The sequence below is a fragment of the Lepidochelys kempii genome, chromosome 6 (genome assembly GCF_965140265.1).
Source record: "Lepidochelys kempii isolate rLepKem1 chromosome 6, rLepKem1.hap2, whole genome shotgun sequence".
NCBI lineage: Eukaryota > Metazoa > Chordata > Testudines > Cheloniidae > Lepidochelys > Lepidochelys kempii.
In genome coordinates, this window is record NC_133261.1 from 1276726 (window position 1) to 1297974 (window position 21249).

A 21249-nucleotide genomic window follows, 5' to 3' on the forward strand; every position below is an offset into this window, starting at 1 on the left:
ACGCGCTATCTCAGAGTAGGATCCCTGCTGGTCCATATAGTCCAGTAACAGCCCACAGCAGGGACCAGTCCTGGGGAGGGGTTAGAGCCTGTGTCCACAATGCACTGCCCTGACAGACTCTGCCCCCACTCTCCCAATTCAGCCCCCCCTGAATCTCCCCCCCCATCAGGTCCCTACTGGTCAATATAGTCCAACATGGGCCCCCAGATAAGACCAGCCCAGGGGAAGGGGCAGGGGGAAGTTGGTGAGGGGTTCCCACAATGCACTACTGTCCCAGCCCCCGCCCCAAGTTCCTCATTCCTGCCAGTCCATATAGTCCTCTATGGGCTCCCAGCTGGGACTGGCCTGCGGGAGAGGAAAGGAGGGGGCTTCATGAGCATATCCCACAATGCACTGCTCCGCCCTTCCCCCATCCCCCACCCAGTCAATATAGTCCACTATGGACTGGCCTGGGCAGGGGTGTCCCCCGGCCCTCCCCTCACCAGTCAGCGTTGTCCACGGCGTCCCCAAAGCCCGGGGTGTCCACGACGGTGAGTTTCACCCGGACGCCGCCCTCCTCCAACTCCACAGCTCGCCGCTCGATCGCCAGGGTCTGCGGGATGCGCGCTGGGGGGGACAGGATCAGCGCCGGGGGGGCATGGCCCCTCACCCCGGTACAGCCTCGGGTCCCGCCTACCTCTGCCACACCCTGATACACCCTCCGGGTCCCTCCCCAGCCCGGCCACACCCCAATACACCCCGAGTCCTGCCCTACCCCTGCCGCGCCCCCAGACTCACCCCCCAATTCACCCCACCCCCCCATACACCCGCGGGTCCCGCCCCACCCTGGCCACACCCCAGACCCCTCACTCACGCTGCTACACCCCCAGATCACCCCACCCAACTCCCCAGCACCCAAACACCCCCGGGTCCCGCCCCACCCCACCCCAACTGCACCCCCGACCCCCACCCTGATACAGCCCTGGATCCCGCCTCACGCCAGCCACCTTCCAGACCCCTCACTCACCCCCCAATCCACCCTGGGGTTCCGCCCCTCCCCTGCCGCACCCACACACCCCTCACCCACCCTCATACAGCCCTGGGTCCTGCCCCACCCCCCACTCACCCTGGGCGTCCAGCAGGGTCCGATCCTTGTACAGATCCGTCAGGAACAGGCTGTCGATCAGCGTAGACTTCCCCAGCCCAGACTCCCCTGCAGGGAGGGGCAGGGGGTGAGCCAGGACTCCTGGGTTCTCTCCCCAGCGCTGGGAAGGGAGTGGGGTCTGGTGGGTCAGAGCAGGGGGGGCTGGGAGCCAGGACTCCTGGGTTCTCTCCCAGGCTCTGAGAGGGGAGTGGGGTCTGGTGGGTTAGAGCCGGGGGGGTTGGGAGCCAGGACTCCTGGGTTCTCTCCCCAGCTCTGAGAGGGGAGTGGGGTCTGGTGGGTCAGAGCAGGGCGGGCTGGGAGCCAGGACTCCTGGGTTCTCTCCCTGGCTCTGGGAGGGGAGTGGGGTCTGGTGGGTCAGAGCAGGGCGGGCTGGGAGCCAAGACTCCTGGGTTCTCTCCCAGGCTCTGAGAGGGGAGTGGGGTCTGGTGGGTCAGAGCAGGGCAGGCTGGGAGCCAGGACTCCTGGGTTCTCTCCCTGGCTCTGGGAGGGAAGTGGGGTCTGGTGGGTCAGAGCAGGGCGGGCTGGGAGCCAGGACTCCTGGGTTCTCTCCTGGCTCTGGGAGGGGAGTGGGAGCTGGTGGGTCAGAGCAGGGCGGGTTGGGAGCCAGGACTCCTGGGTTCTCTCCCAGGCTCTGAGAGGGGAGTGGGGTCTGGTGGGTCAGAGCAGGGCAGGCTGGGAGCCAGGACTCCTGGGTTCTCTCCCTGGCTCTGGGAGGGAAGTGGGGTCTGGTGGGTCAGAGCAGGGCGGGCTGGGAGCCAGGACTCCTGGGTTCTCTCCCTGGCTCTGGGAGGGAAGTGGGGTCTGGTGGGTCAGAGCAGGGCGGGCTGGGAGCCAGGACTCCTGGGTTCTCTCCCTGGCTCTGGGAGGGAAGTGGGGTCTGGTGGGTCAGAGCAGGGCGGGCTGGGAGCCAGGACTCCTGGTTCTCTCCCAGGCTCTGAGAGGGGAGTGGAGTCTGGTGGGTTAGAGTGGAGGGGGTCTATAGGGGTGCATGGGGTTTAACCCTTTACCTGCCACCATCAGAGTAAAGTCGAATCCCTTCTTCACAGATTTCCGATGCAGCTGGTTGGGGAGGGTGGCGAACCCGACGTATTCCTTATCCTGAGACAGAGAGAGCCTGGGTCTGGGGCCCTCAGACCAGCAACAGAACCCAGGAGTCCTGGCTCCCAGCCCCCACCCCCCACGCTAACCCAGCTCACCCCTCTCCCCTCCCAGAGCCGGGGAGAGAACCCAGGAGTCCGGGCTCCCAGCCCCTGCTGTTCTAAGCCACCAGACCCCTCTCCCCTCCCAGAGCCGGGGAGAGAACCCAGGAGTCCGGGCTCCCAGCCCCCCACCTGCTCTGACCCACTAGCCCCCATTCCCCTCCCTGAGCTGGGGACAGAGCCCAGGAGTCTGGGCTTCCCACGCCTCACCCAGCGTGGGGCGCTGGGGCAGGGCGCTGTGGGGAGCAGGAAGGGCCCTGGCTGTGGGGGAAGCTCCCGACGACTCTAGTCCCAGCCTCTCCAGCAGGGGGCGCTGGCTATGGGGGGAAGCTCCCGGCTACCCCAGCCCGGCCTCGCCCAGCAGGGGCCGCTGTGGGGAGTGGGGCAGGGGTGCCGGCGATAGGCCGTGGGGTGCTCACCATGGCGGCGTCTGCTCTGCTTTGAGCTCTCGGTGCACCTGGCGGCGTCTGCTCTGCCCACTTCCTCTCGCACCGAGAAGCGAAAGGAAACAGTGACACGCCCGGGGCTGCCCTCCCATTGGCCACCCCACCCCTGCGCTCGCCCGGCAGGCTGGGCTGGCCCCTGCGGGTCAGTAGGGGGCGCTGTGCTGCAGGGAGCGGGGCGGTGGGGGCGCCCAGCAGGGGGCGCTCTCCCTCCACACTCCTGGCGGAGCCCTGTGGGGGGGCCATGGGGCGGAGAGACAGATACACAGGGTGCCCGTTTCTCTCAGCCTGTATTTATTGGCCGCCTGCCCAGAGCCCGTGCGCGACCCACCCCGAGCTCCCCACTCAGCCGTCTCCTCGCGCCGGCGGCGAAGAAAAGTCACCCCGAGTTCGCAGCGGGGCGCTGACATCATCGGGAACCATGCTCTGAACTGTCACAGAGGGGCCTGGGCTTTGGGGGAACCGAGCTAGGGAACCCCGGGGCCAGCTGGAGAGAGAAGGATTTGATCCGCAGCCCTGGGTCAGACCCATGGGCCCATCTAGCCTGGTATCCCGCCTCCTCCCTCAGACCATCCCGCGGCTCAGACCCATGGGCCCATCCAGTTTCAGGGGACAGGGGAATGGCTAGAGGGGCAGGGGGAATGACTGAGGGGATTGGAGGTGATTTGGGGGGGCATGGCTATGGGGCAGGGAGCGATTTGGGTGCAGAGAATGGATGAGGGGACAGGGTGTAGCTGAGGGGGCGGGGAGAGGATCTGGGGGGGCTGGAGGGGATTTGGGGGTACAGTGGGCAGATGGGAGCTGGGTCTTAGGGAGGGGATGGGGAGAATTTGGGAGCTTGCCTCCACCCCTCCCCACGGCAGACACCCCACTTGACATCCTCATCGCCTTCCCACCATCCCGCCCCACCCTAAGCAGCGTGTGTAACTCCCCACTGAGTGTCTCCGTCTGTGGCCGAGACGCTGCTGAGCCCCAAGCTTCCCCCTCAGCCAGGTGTTTCCTCTGTCCGGCTGGCACTGAGAGCCCCCCGGTCGCCTCGTCAGTCGGGGTGTCTGTGCCGTGGAGGGGGATGGGTGTTCCTGTGTCCTGGGCTGCCCCATGGCAGAGTCTCTCGGGAGTCCGGTGGCCGGAGCCGTCCCCCGTGGGAGCTGTCCCCATAGGCCGTATTCTCCCGATCTAACCTCCCTCCTGCTCATCTGTTCCCATCTCTCCCCAGATCACCACCCATCTCGCCCCCCCGCCCTCTCAGGGCTTGCCCCGGCTGTGGACCCGGCGGTGTTTGACCACGTGGGAGCGCTGGCTGAACCCGCGCCCGCACTCCCCGCAGGTGTAGGGCTTCTCCCCGGTGTGGACCCGCCGGTGCTTGAGCAGGTCGGAGCTCTGCAGGAAGCTCTTGCCGCAGTCGGCGCAGCCGAAGGGCCGCTGGCCGGCGTGGACCCGCCGGTGCTGGAGCAGGCTGGAGCTGTGGCCGAAGCGCTTGCCGCAGTCGGCGCAGCCGAAGGGCCGCTCGCCGGAGTGGGTGGCCTGGTGCTTGAGCAGGTGGGAGCTGCGGCCGAAGTCCTTGCCACACTGGGCGCAGCGGAAGGGGCGGGCGCCGGAGCTGGAGCGCCGGTGCTGGAGCAGGTTGGAGCTCTGGCTGAAGGCCCGGCCGCAGTCAGGGCAGCGGTAGGGGCGCTCGCCCGTGTGGACACGCTGGTGCCGCACCAGGTCGGAGCTCTGGCTGAAGGCCCGGCCGCAGTCGGGGCAGCGGTAGGGGCGCTCGCCCGTGTGCGTGGTCTGGTGCTGGAGGAGGTGCGAGCTCTGCCGGAAGGATTTCCCGCACTCTGGGCACTGGTAGGAGCGGCCGGCCGGCTTGTGGCAGGGGGCCGGGAACACGGCTGCCCCGGTAGCTGCTGGGGAAGAGAGAAAGGAGATCGGGGGGTGGGTGAACGGGACTGGAAGAGGAGGTCGTGTACCTGTAACTGGAGGTTCTTTGAGACGGGTGGTCCCGATCTGTATTTGTGTGCCCAGAGCCGGAGAATTCGAAAGTCGAGTCTGTTGCGACCGCGTCTCCGGTTCCTTCTCCGCCACGAATCTAACTGCTCCACAGCAGAGGGGAAGGAGGGCGGAGTTGGAATCCAAATAGGGGACAACACATCTCCAAGAACCTCCAGTTACAGGGAAGTAACCTCTTCTCCTTCTCCGAGTGATGGTTTCTATTGCGTTCCACTCAGGGCGATGACCAAGCAATGCCGAATTCGGAGGAGGGTGTGAGGAAGAGGATGGAGGCCTGCCGTGCCGAACGAGGCATCCGTTGCAGAGCCTCGTACCAAGGCGCAACGCGCAGCAAAGGCATGTGCCGAACTCCGCATGGCCCCCCGACTGTGACACTCTGTACCCCAAAGCAACACCCTGGCACCCCCCTATTGACCAGGGCGATAGGATTACGATATGGTTTGTAGAGTGCGTGCCTTGTGAGGTATCACTTTAAAAGTCTTGATCTGTTGAACGTTAATACCCTGTTGGACTGTGTGTGCTGTCACTGGATGGGAAGTTATGAAGTTTTTCTATATGTGTGTGTGACTGAAATATATTGTGAAGTTGGGAACACCCACAACCAGCCTTTCAGGTGCAACAGTGGAGCAGCCAGACACGCTGATGGCCCATTAAAGGAATCCATACTCCCAAGGATTATCCCAGGATCTGTATACAATGGAGACTTCTCAGAAAGAGCACGCAGACAATGGAGGCTGCTTGACTCGTGTCATAGCAAAGGCTCTTTCCAGCAGGCTGGAAAAAGCTATAAAAGAGGGGAAGTGACATCATCACTTGGCCTCACTCTTCCCCCCCCCACCCCCAACTGAACACCTGGAAACACATCTGGAGAACAAAGACTGAACTGGGGAGGTGGGCCCAGGCTGGACAGGAGAATCTCAGCCTGTGTAGTAAGGAACTAGACCATCAGGGTGAGACACGGCTTGATTCAAATCCTGTCTAGTTTATAGAACTTAGATTGCGATTTTACTTTTATTTCTTAGGAAACCAACTTTGATCTTTATGCTTATTACTTATAATCACTTAAAGCCTGTCTTTCTGTAGTTAATAAACCGGTTTTATATTTTACCTAAAAGAGTGGGTTTTGGTTGAAGTGCTTGGGAAATCTGCTCAGGAACAAGAACTGGTGCACGTCCTCTCTGCATTTAAGGAGGGGTGGACTAAGTTATAAACTTACACTGGTCAGGCTTCTGACCAGGGCAGGACCATACAGCCCTGGGGTCCTAGGCTGGGGAACTGTGGGGAATTGGCCGGAGCCTCTTTACTGTTAATTCCTGAGTGGCTGGGAGATCATTTACGTAACTCAGCTGGGTGTGTCCCTGCCTGTGGATGGCTGGGTGAGTGCAGGACCTGGAGGGGTTTGCAGCTTGTCACAGCATGCCAGTGTGAGAGGGAGCCCAGGTTGGTGGGACAGAGGGCTCAGCAGTACCCCAGTTCCAGGCTGCACCCCAGGGAACCCGTCACACTGACATACGTCCGAAAGCATCGTGTCTCGCAGGGCGGCTGTACGCTCTTGAGGAAAGGGGCCCTCACCCCACGGGGTAGAGACCGTCCTGGCAACGGATAGAGCCAAACACCCCCCAAATCCACTTAGAAACCCTCCATGTGGAGACTGTTTAGCACTAGAACCAAAAGGATCACGGGGCGGGCAGTCTAGGGGATGTCGGGAAAGGTCCTGTTCTGTGCAGGTGGAAGGCCAAGGCCCGGCGGACGTCAAGGAAGGGAAGGCGCCGCTCCTCCGCCGAGGTGGGAGGCTTCGGAAAGAAGTGGATGGGCTGGTTGAGCTGAAACCGGGGGACGACCTTTGGGAGAAACTTGGGGTGCAGGCGCCAGGAGACTTTGGGGGCCCAACCTCCCGATCCGTTCACTGACCTGTCTCATGGAAGCAATAGCTATGAGGAAGGGCGATTTCATTCACGTCGCGCGAACGAGGTTGAGGTCCCGCGGGGGCGCGATGGGCGGGCAGGTTCGGAGCAGACCTGGCCGTCAATGGCTGCAGACGGACGGACGGCATGTCTGCGCATGGGGGGGGGGGTGTGGAAGGCGCTGAGAGCCGCTAGGTGGACCGGGATGAGACGGAGAGCGAGTCCCGACATCACCAAGCACAGGAGCCCAAGAGAAGGGGCATGTTCATGTCGTCGTGGGGAGGGTGTCGGGCCCAGGGGGTGAAATGCATCCACTTGGCCGGACAAGAGCCTGGTGGATGCCTGCCTGCTGCTCGGAGGTACGTCTTGCGCTGCCGACGAACATTCCCGCGCAACGCGGCCTCCGCCCCGCCCGAAGCCCCGGGGTGTTGATATGCAGCCTGGGTCCCTGAGAGGTCCAGGTCCCCTGCGTCACATGCTCGCCCCTGAGGGTGCCCCAGCCAGCGAGCAATGCGCCCGTGACGATCGTGTCCGGAGAGGATGGGAGGAAAGGCATGACCAGCCTGGGGACCGTCCACCCCTGGAGCGAGGAGAGCACCTCGGGGTGGCTGGGTGGGTAGATGACAGAAAGCCCATGGTCGCATGGGTGAACTGGCTCTCCGGAGCCACAGCTGCAGACAGTGAAGGCGGAGGCGAGCGGAGGTGGTGACTGACATGCGTGTGGCCAAGGAGCGATAGGCAGGTCCTGACTGGAAGAGAAGGACCATTGCTTACTCAGGGGACGAGTTCCCACAGGGTCTGGAATCTGTCCCTTGGTGGGTCGGCCCGTGCCGAGACCGCATCGACGGAGGCCCCTGTGACATCCAGGGGCCACGTGGGAACCGATTTTTCGACACTGACGCTCGCCTCCAGGGGAGGAATGGCGGCGTCCCCGGATTGCGCTGCAAGCAGCCAGTCGTCGAGGGAGGGGAATCTAAAGACCCCGTGACACCGGCGGTGGGCGGCTACGACAGAGGAAACTTTGGGGAAGACCCATGGAGCAGGGGTGAGTCCAAAGGGTAGGACTGTGTACTGGAAGTGCCGAGGGCCCACCGCGAATCTCAAGAACTTTCTGTGGGTTGGGTGGACGTCTATGTGAAAACAGGAACCTCGCACATTGAGAACCGTGAACCATCCAGAGACACGATGATGGCTGCCACCGTGACCATCCGAAACCAGCTTGTGGATGAAGTAATTGAGGAGACACAGATCCAGGATTGGTCTCCACCTTCTTCTGGGGTACCAGGAAATACGTGGAACAGAACCCCAGGCCCTGAGAGTCCGGAGGAACCTGCTTTATCGCCTCCCCTTTGCGGTAGGGAGCCGACCCTCTACAGCAAGGATGCTGTCGTGAGCGTGGTCCCTGAGCAGGGATCAGGGCGGGGGGAACGTGGATGAGGTAGCGCTGCGAACTCCATCGTAGAGCCACGTCGAACGACAGCCGGGCCCCGCTTGTCCGTTGTTACTGCACTCCAAGCTGGTACAGAGAGTGCTAGGCAACTCCCCCACCAAAGAGGGTGGGCCGGGTGTTTGCCCTGTTCTCCCTCCAGTGGAATACGGAAGTCCCCCGCCACCCTCCGTAGGAGGTCCTGGAACCAGCGAAAGCCACCTGGAGCTGAGGACACAGTCGTGTCTGGAAGGATTCCTGCGCCGGCCGAACCGAACTGAGCGGCTCACCCTCCAAAACTGGTTCCGAGCGCTTACTCGAGGGTGCCCAAAGCCATCCGAATCCTCCAAGGCTGAAAAGGCGGATCCCGGTTCCAACGGTGGTACCGGTCTACGCCGTAGGGGAACGGGGAGCGAGCCCATGACTGGACTGAGGTAAACCCTGGGCTGGAGCCCGTGAGACGGCAGAGGGAGACGAGGAGAACTCGGCTCCCCAAGGGCGAACAGTTCACATGGCTCCGGCGCCGTCTCTAACCTCCCCGGCGTGAGCAGCTTGGTACCAGCGGATCCCCCCGGCCTACACGATTTCTTGTCCCGCTTGTGAGCCCGGGAACGCGCCGTTTCTCCGTGGCGGGAACTCACGGAAGGCGCATCGTCTTAGGCCAGGAGGAAGACTTATTGCCACGCTTCTGGGCCTGCTTCCTCGCCTCCTGGCTAGGCCCCGCACGGGCTGCATAGTAGTGGTACCACTTGAACCGGACCCGATCTCCACAGTCGGAGGCAAGCTCCTGGGTTTCTCCGGGGCTGCCCGGCCTGGGTCCGAGGGCGGCCTCATGGCAACCTCCAGGAGATGCTTGCTAAGGCCAAGAGCCCGACCTTCCCGGGTACGGCTGGGAGGAGAGGCAGCCATTGCACCCGGATGCAATATGGGCTTCCCCCAAGCAGGAGAGGCAGCGTTGATGCGAGAACGAACCCGGGCTGCCGGCGCAGACCTTGAACCCCGCCGTCTTTGGCATAATCCCATATGCAGGCGTGGGTGCTGGGTTGGGGGCGGGAGCTGGTAAATGGGGTCCCCAAAGTCTCTCATCTCCTAAGAACTTCTGCTCAACACTCAACGAGACGGAGAACAGCAGAAACTAGAATAAGAGGAACTCTGGACAATTCTACCACGGCTGTTCTTTGAAGGGCGTCAGAGACGCGAGGACAGTAGCAGCTCCGGCTCGGACCCTGCGGCAGTGGAGAAGGAATGGGAGGCGCGGTCGGTCCGCCTTGCCTCTTATGGCCTCGGACGACACCATGAGGCGAAGGAAGGGGACATGTGCGGACCAGCGGACACTGGGCCAGACGCATGGCGCACGTGTCAACCCTTGATGGATAACAATAGGGACCATCACTCGAAGAAGAACTGAAAGTGAAGGTAGAACCCAGGAGTCCTGGCTCCCAGCCTGCCCTCCTCTAACACACCAGACCCCACTCCCCTCCCAGAGCTGTGGGGAGAACCCAGGAGTCCTGGCTCCCAGCCCCCTTTGCTCTGACCAACTAGACCCCATCCCCCTCCCAGAGCTGGAGACAGAACCCAGGAGTCCTGGCTCCCAGCCCTCCCTCCTCTAACACACCAGACCCCACTCCCCTCCCAGAGCTCCACTCCAGACACAGTTTGGAAGGGCCCCAGTTCTGACCTTCCCCTTAGGGGTCTCCCTCATTCCTCACCTGTGTGGGTTTCACCGTGGGTCCCCCCAGCCTCGGGAGAGGGGAGATCAGGGCCCCACGGCTCCTCCCCTCGCTCCATCCACCTCAAGTCAGTCTTGGGGAGGGGGAAGCCTGTGGAGAAAGATGGGGAGAGGGTGGAGTCAGTGGGGCCAGACCCAGCTGGGGTCAATGGGCCCTTGTTCCTTTGGAGTCAGTGGGGCAGAGGAGGACGGTGAGATACCATTGGAAGGTCCTAGCCAGGGATATGATGGATTCTCCATCTCTCAGAGGCCTGTCCCGGGGGTGGGAGGGGTCTGTCTGAAAACCCCGCTCTAGCTCAGCCATCAGCTACGGGCTGGATGGAGGAATCACCCAGTGGGGACGTCTGGCCTGGGTTAGGCGGGAGGCCAAACCAGATGGTCCCCAGGGTCCCTCGCAGGCTGGAAGTGTCTGAGTGTGGGGCCATCACAGGGTTAAAGACCTTCTCGGTTCTCCAAGACCCGTCCCAGCTTGGCGGGCAGCCAGCCCCCTAGGCAAGGCCAGACCGGCTCCGCAATTCTGCGGCATGGCGTCCCTGTCGATCTCCTTGCGCCCCTCGTCCACCGGCAGCATGCGCCTCCCCTTCGCCTGGAACGACAAGCGGCCGGCGCGATGGGGGCCCCCGATCTCGGACAAGGCGGGGTCTGAGCAGCGCCCAGCGCAACGGACCCGATCTTGGGCAGGAATCTGAGACACTTAATTAAGTAATTACTCTGATATGGTCTAATGTGGTAGCTAGAGGGAGCTGAGATCAGAATCCAGCCCTGCTCCTCCAGCCCTACCCCCACTGTACTCAGGGGTGACTCCAGACTGATCCCAAGGGAGCTGAGAGCAGAACCAGCCCTGCCCCCATTGCAATCAGGGGTGACTCCGGATTGACCCCAGGGGAGCTGAGATCAGAACCTGGCCCTGGCCCCGTTGCTGTCAGGGGTGACTCTGGATTGACCTCAGGAGTGACTCTGGATTGACCCCAGGGGAGCTGAGATCACAGCCCCGCCCTGCCCCCATGGCAATCAGGAGTGACTCCGGATTGACCTCAGGGGAGCTGAGAGCAGAACCGCGCCCTGCTCCCGCTGCTGTCAGGGGTGACTCTGGATTGACCCCAGGGGAGCTGAGATCACAGCCCCGCCCTGCCCCCATGGCAATCAGGAGTGACTCCGGATTGACCCCAGGGGAGCTGAGAGCAGAACCCCGCCCTGCCCCCGTTGCAGTCAGGAGTGACTCCGGAGTGATGGAGGGGCGGGACTGTCATCACTTACCCCCCCCCCCCCAATCCCCCACCGGGGCTCTGCCCGGCCCCCCCGCGCCCGCAGCTCCCAGCCCGGACTCACCGCTGCGCGGGGGCGCCGCTGGCCCTTTAAGAGCGCCCCGCAAAGCCGGACGGGGGGTGTTGAGACTCCCCCGCTCCCGGGCTCGCCCCCGCTGCGGGAGGGGCAAGGGCCCTTCTTTGTGACGTCACAGACCCCCCCAAGGAAGGACGCTGCTGAGCTCTATGGTTTTAACCCCTTTGTGGCCGGCGGGAAATCGCCCAGCGAGCCCGGACTCCTGGGTTCTCTCCCCGGCTCTGGGAGGGGAGGGGGGCTAGTGGGTTAGAGCAGGGGGGGCTGGGAGCCCGGACTCCTGGGTTCTCTCCCCGGCTCTGGGAGGGGAGTGGGGGCTGGTGGGTTAGAGCAGGGGGGGCTGGGAGCCCGGACTCCTGGGTTCTCTCCCCGGCTCTGGGAGGGGAGTGGGGGCTGGTGGGTTAGAGCAGGGGGGGCTGGGAGCCCGGACTCCTGGGTTCTCTCCCCGGCTCTGGGAGGGGGAGTGGGGGCTAGTGGGTTAGAGCAGGGGGGGCTGGGAGCCCGGACTCCTGGGTTCTCTCCCCGGCTCTGGGAAGGGAGTGGGGGCTAGTGGGTTAGAGCAGGGGGGGCTGGGAGCCCGGACTCCTGGGTTCTCTCCCGGGCTCTGGGAAGGGAGTGGGGGCTAGTGGGTTAGAGCAGGGGGGGCTGGGAGCCCGGACTCCTGGGTTCTGTCCCCGGCTCTGGGAGGGGAGGGGGGCTAGTGGGTTAGAGCAGGGGGGGCTGGGAGCCCGGACTCCTGGGTTCTCTCCCCGGCTCTGGGAGGGGGAGTGGGGGCTAGTGGGTTAGAGCAGGGGGGGCTGGGAGCCCGGACTCCTGTGTTCTCTCCCTGGCTCTGGGAGGGGAGGGGGGCTAGTGGGTTAGAGCAGGGGGGTCTGGGAGCCAGGACTCCTGGGTTCTCTCCCCAGCCCTGGGAGGGGAGGGGGGCTAGTGGGTTAGAGCAGGGGGGCCTGGGAGCCCGGACTCCTGGGTTCTGTCCCCGGCTCTGGGAAGGGAGTGGGGGCTAGTGGGTTAGAGCAGGGGGGGCTGGGAGCCCGGACTCCTGGGTTCTGTCCCCGGCTCTGGGAGGGGAGTGGGGGCTAGTGGGTTAGAGCAGGGGGGCCTGGGAGCCCGGACTCCTGGGTTCTCTCCCCGGCTCTGGGAGGGGGAGTGGGGGCTAGTGGGTTAGAGCAGGGGGGGCTGGGAGCCCGGACTCCTGGGTTCTATCCCAAGCAGGGGGGGCTGTAGGGCTGCAATGGGGTTTAACCCTTTAGCAGCCACCATGAGAGTAAAGTCAAATCCCTTCTTCACACATTTCCAATGCACCTGGTTGGGGAGCGTGGTGAACCCGACCTATTCCTTATCCTGAGGCAGCACCTGGAGTCTGGGGCCCGTGGACCAGCAACAGAACCCAGGAGTCCTGGCTCCCAGCAGCGGGCGCTGGCTGTGGGGGGAAGCTCCCGGCTGCCCCAGCCTCTTCCTGGAGGGGGTGCTCTCCCCTGGCAGTCAGGGCTGGGCCCTGGCGGTGACGGAAAGCAGAGAGGCCAGGGGTTGGCCGTCCCTGAGCCCCAAAGAGTACAACTTTCCAGTGGTCATTGCTTAAGACATGGACTTTGCGTCTCAGCGACCCCCAACAGTCCAGGTTTTCACCCCAGAGAGTTTAACCAGATTTCCACATGCACCGATGTTTAATAATGTGAGACAAATAGCGAGTGGGTTTTCCTGGGTGGCAAGTTTGTGTCTGTGCTCCTTTGTCTATGTCACATACTCTATTTTAAAGGCATCCGCTTCGTTAATTAATCCATATTTAACCCTCATCAGGACACACTAAAAACTGGGCCAAAAGCTGAAAACATTTTGGCCCCAATAAAAAATGAATTCATTAAAAACAATCCAAACTTTCTGAAAGAACATAGCAAAGTGCATCTGACAAAGTACTAGGAATACATTACTGTACTCCCAGAAAAGGTCCACAAACAACGACCGACTTTATCAGTGAGGGATTCACCACGGGTACACAAGGGCCCGGTGGTGTGAGGATACTGCTCTGCTACTTGGGCGGTGTATTTCACTTTCCAGAGGACAAGTTACTTCTTTTGTTCCTTGGGGGCCACAGGACAGCTGCTGACCGCAGCGTACAATGAAAGAAAGAAGTCTTCCCTGTCACCGGGACAATGCAGGGCCGTGAATTTGTCCAGGGTGGTTTACATTTTGAACTGTCTTGTGCAGAACCCACAAACTTTCGATCAAGCCCTGCTCTGTTTGGGGGTGAACTCATATTTTTTGGACTGTCAAGTATTCGCACACACACAGACCGTCCCCTGGACTGGATGTCTGCGTAAGATCTGCAACTGGTCTTTGAACCCAAGCAGCGAGCACCTTTCCACGCTGCTCCCTGGCATTGCAACTAAACCCGGACCCCTCCATCATCTCAACGCTGCACGCATGTCACAAAATACTTCCCGACTTCCTCAACAGCCAACATAGGCCTATCACCACCCATCTCGGCATCGCAATCCCTGTGATTCTGTCCAAACAAATCCCACAGTGGAATCTGGCCAAAGCCGACTGGGACAGCTATAGGGAATGTGTCGAAAACGTGGTGACACTGGCATGTTATCACTGGTTTGTTGGCCGGCTTACCGCCGCCAAGAAGAGCATCTCCATGGGCTTCCAGGAAGAAAACACTCCCTGCTGGACAAAAGAGACCCAGGATCTGGCCCAGCAGTACAGCCAGTCGGGCAGCCCACAGGTTACAAAAGCCCTGCTAGTCTCTAGACTCAGCTAGTTCAAGGACTGGACTTCACACACTCAAGTCGCCATGCCTTGGTCCTACTATGACATCTCACCATTGCTAATTGAATATCAGACCTCAAAAGTCCGGCCCAACGCCATAGCCTCCAAATTGGTGAAGAGCACCAAAAGACGAAACGCCATCATCAGCTACACCGGCCAATGACCAGTCTCTCCACACAACCCCACCGCCATCAGCACAGATGAAATAAAGAAGGTTTAGCCCCAATGTAGAAAGGGAAGCTGGCTGGCGGAGATGGTATCCCCCTGGAATTTCTTCATCAAGTAGGTCCCAAGGGACTCCCATGGCTGGCGAAACGTTACACCAAAACCATCCCAAAAGCCCGGTAGGAGGCAATCGTCAATGCCATATTCCAACCGGGGAAGCCAACTGATGACTTGGGAAGCTAGAGGCTGATATCACTCCTGTGCATGACCTACAAACACCTGGAACGCATCATCCTCCAGAGAATCAGCCCTCCCGTCGGCTCAGTGATCCCCGAAGAACAAGCGGGATTCCGGCCTAAACGCAACCAAGTTTTGTCCCTTGCAATGCACATGGCGGCTGGATTCCAGAAGAAATCTAAGACGGGCGCAGCCTTTGTATTCCTGTCATCGGCCTACGACTTAGTCTGGATTAAAGGCCAGATGCTGACGCTCGCAAGGATCGTCCACTACCACAAAACACTATGCCTGCTATGGACGGTGCTGAGCAATAGGTGGCTACATGTCCATTTGGGCGACAGAGTCATCTCGTCCCGGCTCTTCAACAACGGACAGCCCCAAGGCTCAGTAGTCGCGCCGATGCTCCTCAGCGTCTACACGAGCGACATGCCACCAACGAAGTCACGCAAATCTGCAGATGCAGATGACCTCGCCCTGGCGATGCAAGCAGCCACCTTCCATGACATTGAGTCCACCTTGAACGGGGACCTTGTGACGATGTGACTCAGCAGGGAGTGGGGAGTGTTGACCTGGGAATGTGCCCTGGGGATGGGAGACCTGAGAACCTGTCACCTGAGCCAGGAGGGGGAGGGGGAGGTGACACCTCTGCCCAGGAATGTGAACAGGGGCTGCAGCAGGGAACCTGCTGGGTGGGTTTAGTTTCAGTTTGGGGCTGGGGAGAGGAACACAGGGAACCCCAGGGCTGGGGTCTAAGCTCCCTGCTCCCCCAGAAGGACGTGACTGAGGGGTCCTGGTTGTACCCACAAGCTCTGTTTTGGACTGTGTTCCTGTTGTCCAATAAACCTTCTGTTTTACTGGCTGGCTGAGAGTCTCAGTGGATCCCAGGAAGGGGGGTGCAGGGCCTGGACTCCCCCACACTCCGTGACAACTGGTGGCAGCGGTGGGATGTACTGCACCCCGTGAACGGCGCTTCCTGCAGTAAGTGACTGGGGAGCAGTAAAAGGAAGGGGAATTGACGGGGACCAGGCGTGCTGAAGATCCAGAGAGAGACAGTTTCGGGGGGCGGTTAACCCCTGGGAATGTGTGACCAGAGAGAAGGACTTTTGCAGTAACAGGGTCCCCGGGGGATTGCAGCGAGCGGTCCCAGGGGCGGAGGAGTCTGCAGCTCGACCCTGGCAAAGAGTCGGTGACCTCAAGAAGGACCGGCACACGAGGGGCTTTTCCTGGAAACCGTGGGAAGCTGCCCGGCCTGCGAGTGGCCAGCAGGGAGATGTACGCTAAACGCCTTAAGAGCGACCTGGTGGAGCTGTGCAGGCAGAGGGGGCTGCGCATCGGGAGGTCCACCAAGGAACAGCTGATTGCCCAGCTGGAGGAGAGGGATCGCTTGGATGACCCGATCCCTGTCCCTGAGGGAAGCCGCCCGGCAGACGCAGCGTGGGCCCTGGGGCCTGACCGGGCTGGGAGGGGTCAGACTGCTGCTGAGGACATCCCGAGACCCTTCCTACCTATGTCCGGGGGAGGGGTTGGGGGAAGCCCAGTGAATACCGAGGGCACCCTGACCCCGGCACCCAGCAGGGGATCCTCCCGGCGGAGCTCCCCATCCCTGGAGCGGAGGCGGCTGGAATGGGAGAGGGAGATGAAAATGAGGGAGCTGGAGGATCATGAAAAACAACGTCAACATGAGGAGAAACAACGTCAACATGAGCAGGAGGAGAAGGAGAAACAAAGACAGCATGAACTGGAGCTGGCCAGGCTGAGGAGCAGTGGGGCGCCGGCTGCGGTGAGTGCGGGGGGACCCAAGACGGCAAGGAGCTTTGATAAGTGCTTCCTGGCCCAGCGGAAGGAGGGGGAGGACATAGATAGCTTCCTGACGGCCTTTGAGAATGCCTGTGAGCTGCACAGGGTTGACCCTGCAGACAGGCTCCAGTTTCTCACCCCCTTACTGGACCCCAAAGCCGTGGAGGTGTACAGCCGAATGACAGGGGCAGAGGCAGGGGACTATGAACTGTTCAAACAGGCCCTGCTCCGTGAGTTTGGGCTGACCCCCGAGATGTACCGGAGAAGGTTCCGGAGTCAGCGTAAAACGCCTGAGGTCACCTACCTACACCAGGCCAACCGGATGCAGGGGTATGCCCGCAAGTGGACAGCTGGGGCCCGAGCTAAAGAGGACCTGCTGGACCTAATCGTACTGGAGCAACTGTATGATCAGTGCCCTTCCGACCTGAGGCTGTGGCTGGTGGACAAAAAGCTCGAGAACCCCCAGCACGCAGGGCAGCTGGCCGACGAGTTTGTGAACAGTCGGTCAGGGGGTAGCCGGGAGGAGCCCCAAAAGAACAGGCCCCCCCGATGCAGAGAGAGAGTCACCAGGGGCCCTCCCAGCGGGGAAATAGGGAGAACCCCCTCCCAAGGGGAACGCCTGGCGTCGGGCCCCTCCGACCTGCTCGAGGGGACCAACGTGACCTGAGCTGCTATCACTGTGGCCAGAGAGGCCACGTACGGTCCCAGTGCCCCGGGCTCAGGGACAGACTGAGCAGACCCAACCTACCCAGGGTTAACTGGGTAGGGACCCAGCTGGACGAGGGGCAGACGACCCAGGAAAGGGGGCCTACCAGTTTACCACCTGCCCCGGAGGGAAGAGTACCCCAGGCCAGCTCCACCAGAGGGCTGGAGGCTCTGGACTCAGGGTGCTCAGTTTACAGGGTGGGCGTGGGGCTGTCCCTCCGGAGAGAGTGCCTTGTTCCCCTGGAGGTGGATGGGAGGAAGGTCAATGGATACTGGGATACGGGCGCGGAGGTGACGCTGGCCCGGCCCGAGGTGGTGGCCCCAGATCGGGTGGTGCCCGACACCTATCTGACCCTGACAGGGGTGGGCGGGACCCCATTTAAGGTGCCCGTGGCAAGGGTACACCTGAAATGGGGGGCCAAGGAGGGCCCCAAGGATGTGGGGGTACACCACCATTTGCCCACTGAAGTTTTGATGGGGGGAGACCTAGAGGACTGGCCAAGCAAGCCCCAGGCCGCCCTGGTTGTGACGCGTAGCCAGAGCCGGCGAGGGGCACTGCGCCCTGACCTCGGGGAGGGTACCACACCGGAGGCGCAGGACCCTACCCTGGTGGGGAGGGAGCACCGAGGGGCACGGCTCAGAGAGGCGGAGGCCTCAGACCTGGCCAGCGAGAGGGAACCGGGCCCCGTCCCTGCCCCAGCCGCTGAGTTCCAGGCCGAGTTGAGGAAAGACCCCTCCTTGCGGAAGCTCAGGGACCTGGCCGACCTCAGTGTGGGACGGACCATGAGGAGAGGCTGCCAGGAGAGGTTCCTGTGGGAGAAGGGGTTCCTGTACCGAGAATGGGCTCCCCCAGGGGAAGTAGAGTCCTGTGGGATCAGGAGGCAGCTGGGGGTCCCCCAGAAGTATCGCCGCAGGCTCCTGTACCTGGCCCATGACATCCCCCTCGCAGGGCACCAGGGAACCCGGCGCACCCGGCGGAGGTTGCTACAGAACTTTTACTGGCCCGGGGTCTTTACCACGGTCCGGCAGTATTGCCGATCCTGTGACCCCTGTCAGAGGGTGGGGAAGGCCCGGGACAAGGGGAAAGCGGCTTTGAGACCTTTGCCCATCATAGAGGAGCCTTTCCAGAAGGTGGCCATGGACATCGTGGGGCCTCTCAGCAGGACGACCCGGTCGGGGAAGAAATACATTCTGGGGGTGGTAGATTTTGCCACCCGCTACCCCGAGGCAGTGCCCTTAGCTTCCATTGAAGCCGACACCGTGGCTGATGCGCTCCTGACCATTTTCAGCCGAGTGGGGTTCCCCAAGGAAGTCTTGACAGACCAAGGCTCCAACTTCATGTCGGCCCTGCTCCGGTGCTTGTGGGAGAAATGTGGGGTCCGGCACGACTGGGCCTCAGCGTATCACCCCCAGTCCAATGGGCTGGTGGAGAGGTTTAACGGGACGCTAAAGATGATGCTGAAAACCTTTACGAACCAGCACCCGCAGGACTGGGACAAGTACTTACCTCACCTGCCGTTCGCATACAGGGAGGTGCCCCAGGGGTCGACCGGATTTTCGCCTTTCGAACTGTTATATGGCAGGAGGGTGAGGGGCCCCCTGGACCTGATGAGAGACGAGTGGGAGGGGAAGGCCACTCCCGATGGAGAGTCAGTGGTGGAGTATGTCCTGATCTTCCGAGAGAGACTGGCTGAACTCATGGGCCTGGCCAGGGAGAATCTGGCCCGAGCCCAGAAGAAGCAGAAGGTCTGGTATGACCGCACGGCACGGGCCCGTGCCTACGCCACCGGGGATCCAGTGATGGTTCTCATCCCTGTGAGAAAGAACAAACTACAGGCCGCCTGGGAGGGCCCTTTCAAGGTTGTCAAGCAGCTCAATGAGGTAAACTATGTGGTGGAGCTGTCGAACCGGGCGCACCACTGCCGGGTGTACCATGTGAATATGATGAAGCCATATTATGCCAGGGGGAATGTGGTGTTGGCCGTGTGTGGACAGTGGGAGGAGCAGGGAGATGACCCTTTAGTAGATCTATTCCCTGGGACCAGAGCTGGTTTCCCCCTGGAAACAATTCCCCTCTCGGATCAGCTAACCCCTGCCCAGCAAGCTGAGATCAGGGGGGTGCTGCATCTGTACCGACAGCTGTTTTCCAACCAGCCTGGACGCACTAATCTGACTGTCCACCGCGTGCAGACAGGGTCGCACCCGCCGATAAGATGCTCCCCCTTCTGAGTCACAGGGAAAACTGCTCAGGACCTGGAAAGAGAGGTCCGGGACATGCTGGCTTTGGGGGTGATCCAGCCATCTGCCAGCCCTTGGGCCTCGCCGGTGGTGCTGGTCCCCAAAAAGGACGGGTCGGTCCGGTTCTGTGTGGACTATCGGAAGCTCAATGCCATCACTGTATCTGATGCCTACCCCATGCCCAGGCCGGACGAGCTCCTAGACAAGCTGGGAGGAGCTCGGTACCTTACCACCATGGACCTTACAAAGGGCTACTGGCAAGTGCCGCTGGATGTAGATGCCCGGCTGAAATCCGTCTTTATCACCCCTCTGGGGCTCTATGAGTTCCTGACCCTGCCTTTCGGCCTCAAGGGAGCGCCGGCCACCTTCCAGCGCCTAGTGGACCAGCTCCTGAGGGGGATGGAGAGTTTTGCCGTGGCGTATATTGATGACATCTGTGTCTTTAGCCAGACCTGGGAGGACCACGTGTCCCAGGTTAGACAAGTGCTGGACCGACTCCAGGGGGCTGGGCTGACTGTAAAAGCGGAGAAGTGCAAGGTGGGGATGGTGGAAGTATCTTACCTGGGCCATCGGGTGGGGAGCGGCCGCCTAAAGCCGGAACCAGCCAAGGTGGAGGTGATCAGAGACTGGCCCGCTCCCCACACCAAAAAGCAGGTCCAAGCCTTTATTGGGATGGCAGGATACTACCGAAGATTTGTGCCCCACTTTAGCGCCATAGCCACCCCCATCACGGAGCTATGCAAGAAGGGGAAGCCAGACAAGGTGGTCTGGACCGAGCAGTGCCAGGAGGCTTTCCGGGCGCTGAAGAAGGCTCTGGTCAGTGGCCCAGTTCTGGCAAACCCAGACTTTGACAAGCCCTTTGTGGTGTTCACCGACGCCTCAGACACGGGACTGGGGGCGGTGTTAATGCAGGAGGATGAAAAGGGGGAGAGACACCCCATCGTGTACCTGAGCAAGAAGTTGCTGCCCCGGGAGCAACACTACGCGGCCATCGAGAAGGAGTGCCTGGCCATGGTGTGGGCCCTCAAGAAACTAGAGCCCTATCTCTTCGGGCGACACTTCACCGTCTACACCGACCCCTCTCCCCTGACCTGGCTGCACCCGATGAAAGGAGCCAACGCCAAGCTCCTGAGATGGAGCCTGCTCCTGCAGGATTACGACATGGACGTGGTCCACGTGAAGGGAAGTGCCAACCTGATAGCGGATGCGCTGTCCCGGAGAGGGGGCCCCGAACTTCCCCAGGTCACTGGTCAGCGTGACCCCGCTCAGTTCAGTCTCTAAGGGGGGAGAGATGTGACGATGTGACTCAGCAGGGAGGGGGGAGTGTTGACCTGGGAATGTGCCCTGGGGATGGGAGACCTGAGAACCTGTCACCTGAGCCAGGAGGGGGAGGGGGAGGTGACACCTCTGCCCAGGAATGTGAACAGAGGCTGCAGCAGGGAACTGGCTGGGTGGGTTTAGTTTCAGTTTGGGGCTGGGGAGAGGAACACAGGGAACCCCAGGGCTGGGGTCTAAGCTCCCTGCTCCCCCAGAAGGACGTGACTGAGTGGTCCTGGTTGTACCCACAAGCTCTGTTTTGGACTGTGTTCCTGTTGTCCAATAAACCTTCTGTTTTACTGGCTGGCTGAGAGTCTCAGTGAATCCCAGGAAGAGGGGTGCAGGGCCTGGACTCCCCCACACTCCGTGACAGACCTAAACACCAGGGAGGAATATCTCCGGAAATGGAGGCTCAAGCCAACCCTGACACAAACCAACAGTCACTGCATCCCATCTTGATAACGTGAACGCTAAGTGCACCCTGAAAGCGTCCTTCTGCGGCAACGCTGTGCGACGTGACCTATCCCGGCGTGAAGCTGGCTCGCATGCTAACCTTCCACAACCATCTGAAGAAGGTGGCTGCCAAGACACAGCCAAGGGTCAACCTGGTCCAGAAACGCAGGCACAAGCTGGGGAGCATCAACATCAGTGCTACGGACATCAGTGATGGCTCTTGTGTCCTCTGTAGCCAAGTACTGCGCACCACGGGGCACGGATCAGAAGTAGCCACGTTCGATTTGTTGGTGCCAACTGGACCGACCCTGCAATGAAGTGAATCCCTGGAGCCCTCAAGTCAACCCCAACCCCCAGTCTGCCCGTGCTGTCACACGCTGTTCCCGC

The 21249-nt window shown here is 61.4% G+C and overlaps 2 protein-coding genes across 4 annotated transcripts in view; both read right to left on the reverse strand.

The window, feature by feature from the left end:
- Window positions 1-3032, reverse strand: part of SEPTIN1 (septin 1) — a 7023-nt gene extending 3991 nt beyond the window's left edge. The window contains exons 1-4 of the mRNA XM_073346351.1: window positions 2763-3032; window positions 2152-2242; window positions 1106-1192; window positions 482-606 (exon numbers count right to left, since the gene is read on the reverse strand). Of these exons, the coding sequence (XP_073202452.1) occupies window positions 482-606; window positions 1106-1192; window positions 2152-2242; window positions 2763-3032 (573 nt within the window). The remainder of the gene's footprint in view (window positions 1-481; window positions 607-1105; window positions 1193-2151; window positions 2243-2762) is intronic.
- Window positions 3033-3063: 31 nt separating this feature from the next.
- ZNF771 (zinc finger protein 771) lies at window positions 3064-11304 on the reverse strand. Of its 3 annotated transcripts, XM_073346500.1 has the most exons (4): window positions 11170-11304; window positions 10281-10426; window positions 9821-9931; window positions 3064-4678 (listed from the first exon to the last, which is right to left on the reverse strand). In XM_073346500.1, exons 3-4 carry the CDS (start codon window positions 9897-9899, stop codon window positions 4032-4034), a joined length of 726 nt encoding a protein of 241 aa, XP_073202601.1. In that variant the 5' UTR covers window positions 9900-9931; window positions 10281-10426; window positions 11170-11304; the 3' UTR covers window positions 3064-4031. The 3 variants fall into 3 exon arrangements, with proteins under 3 accessions (XP_073202601.1, XP_073202602.1, XP_073202600.1); XM_073346501.1 differs by lacking the exon at window positions 10281-10426 and having other exon boundaries at window positions 3064-4675; XM_073346499.1 differs by lacking the exon at window positions 10281-10426.
- Window positions 11305-21249: the final 9945 nt, after the last annotated feature.

Coding starts and splice junctions, on each gene's coding strand:
- ZNF771 (XM_073346499.1), bottom strand. CDS start 9,899: ATGGAGCGAGGGGAGGAGCCGTGGGGCCCTGATCTCCCCTCTCCCGAG. Junction 4,679..9,820: donor CCACGGTGAAACCCACACAG/GTGAGGAATGAG, acceptor TCTCTTCCCCAG/CAGCTACCGGGGCAGCCGTG.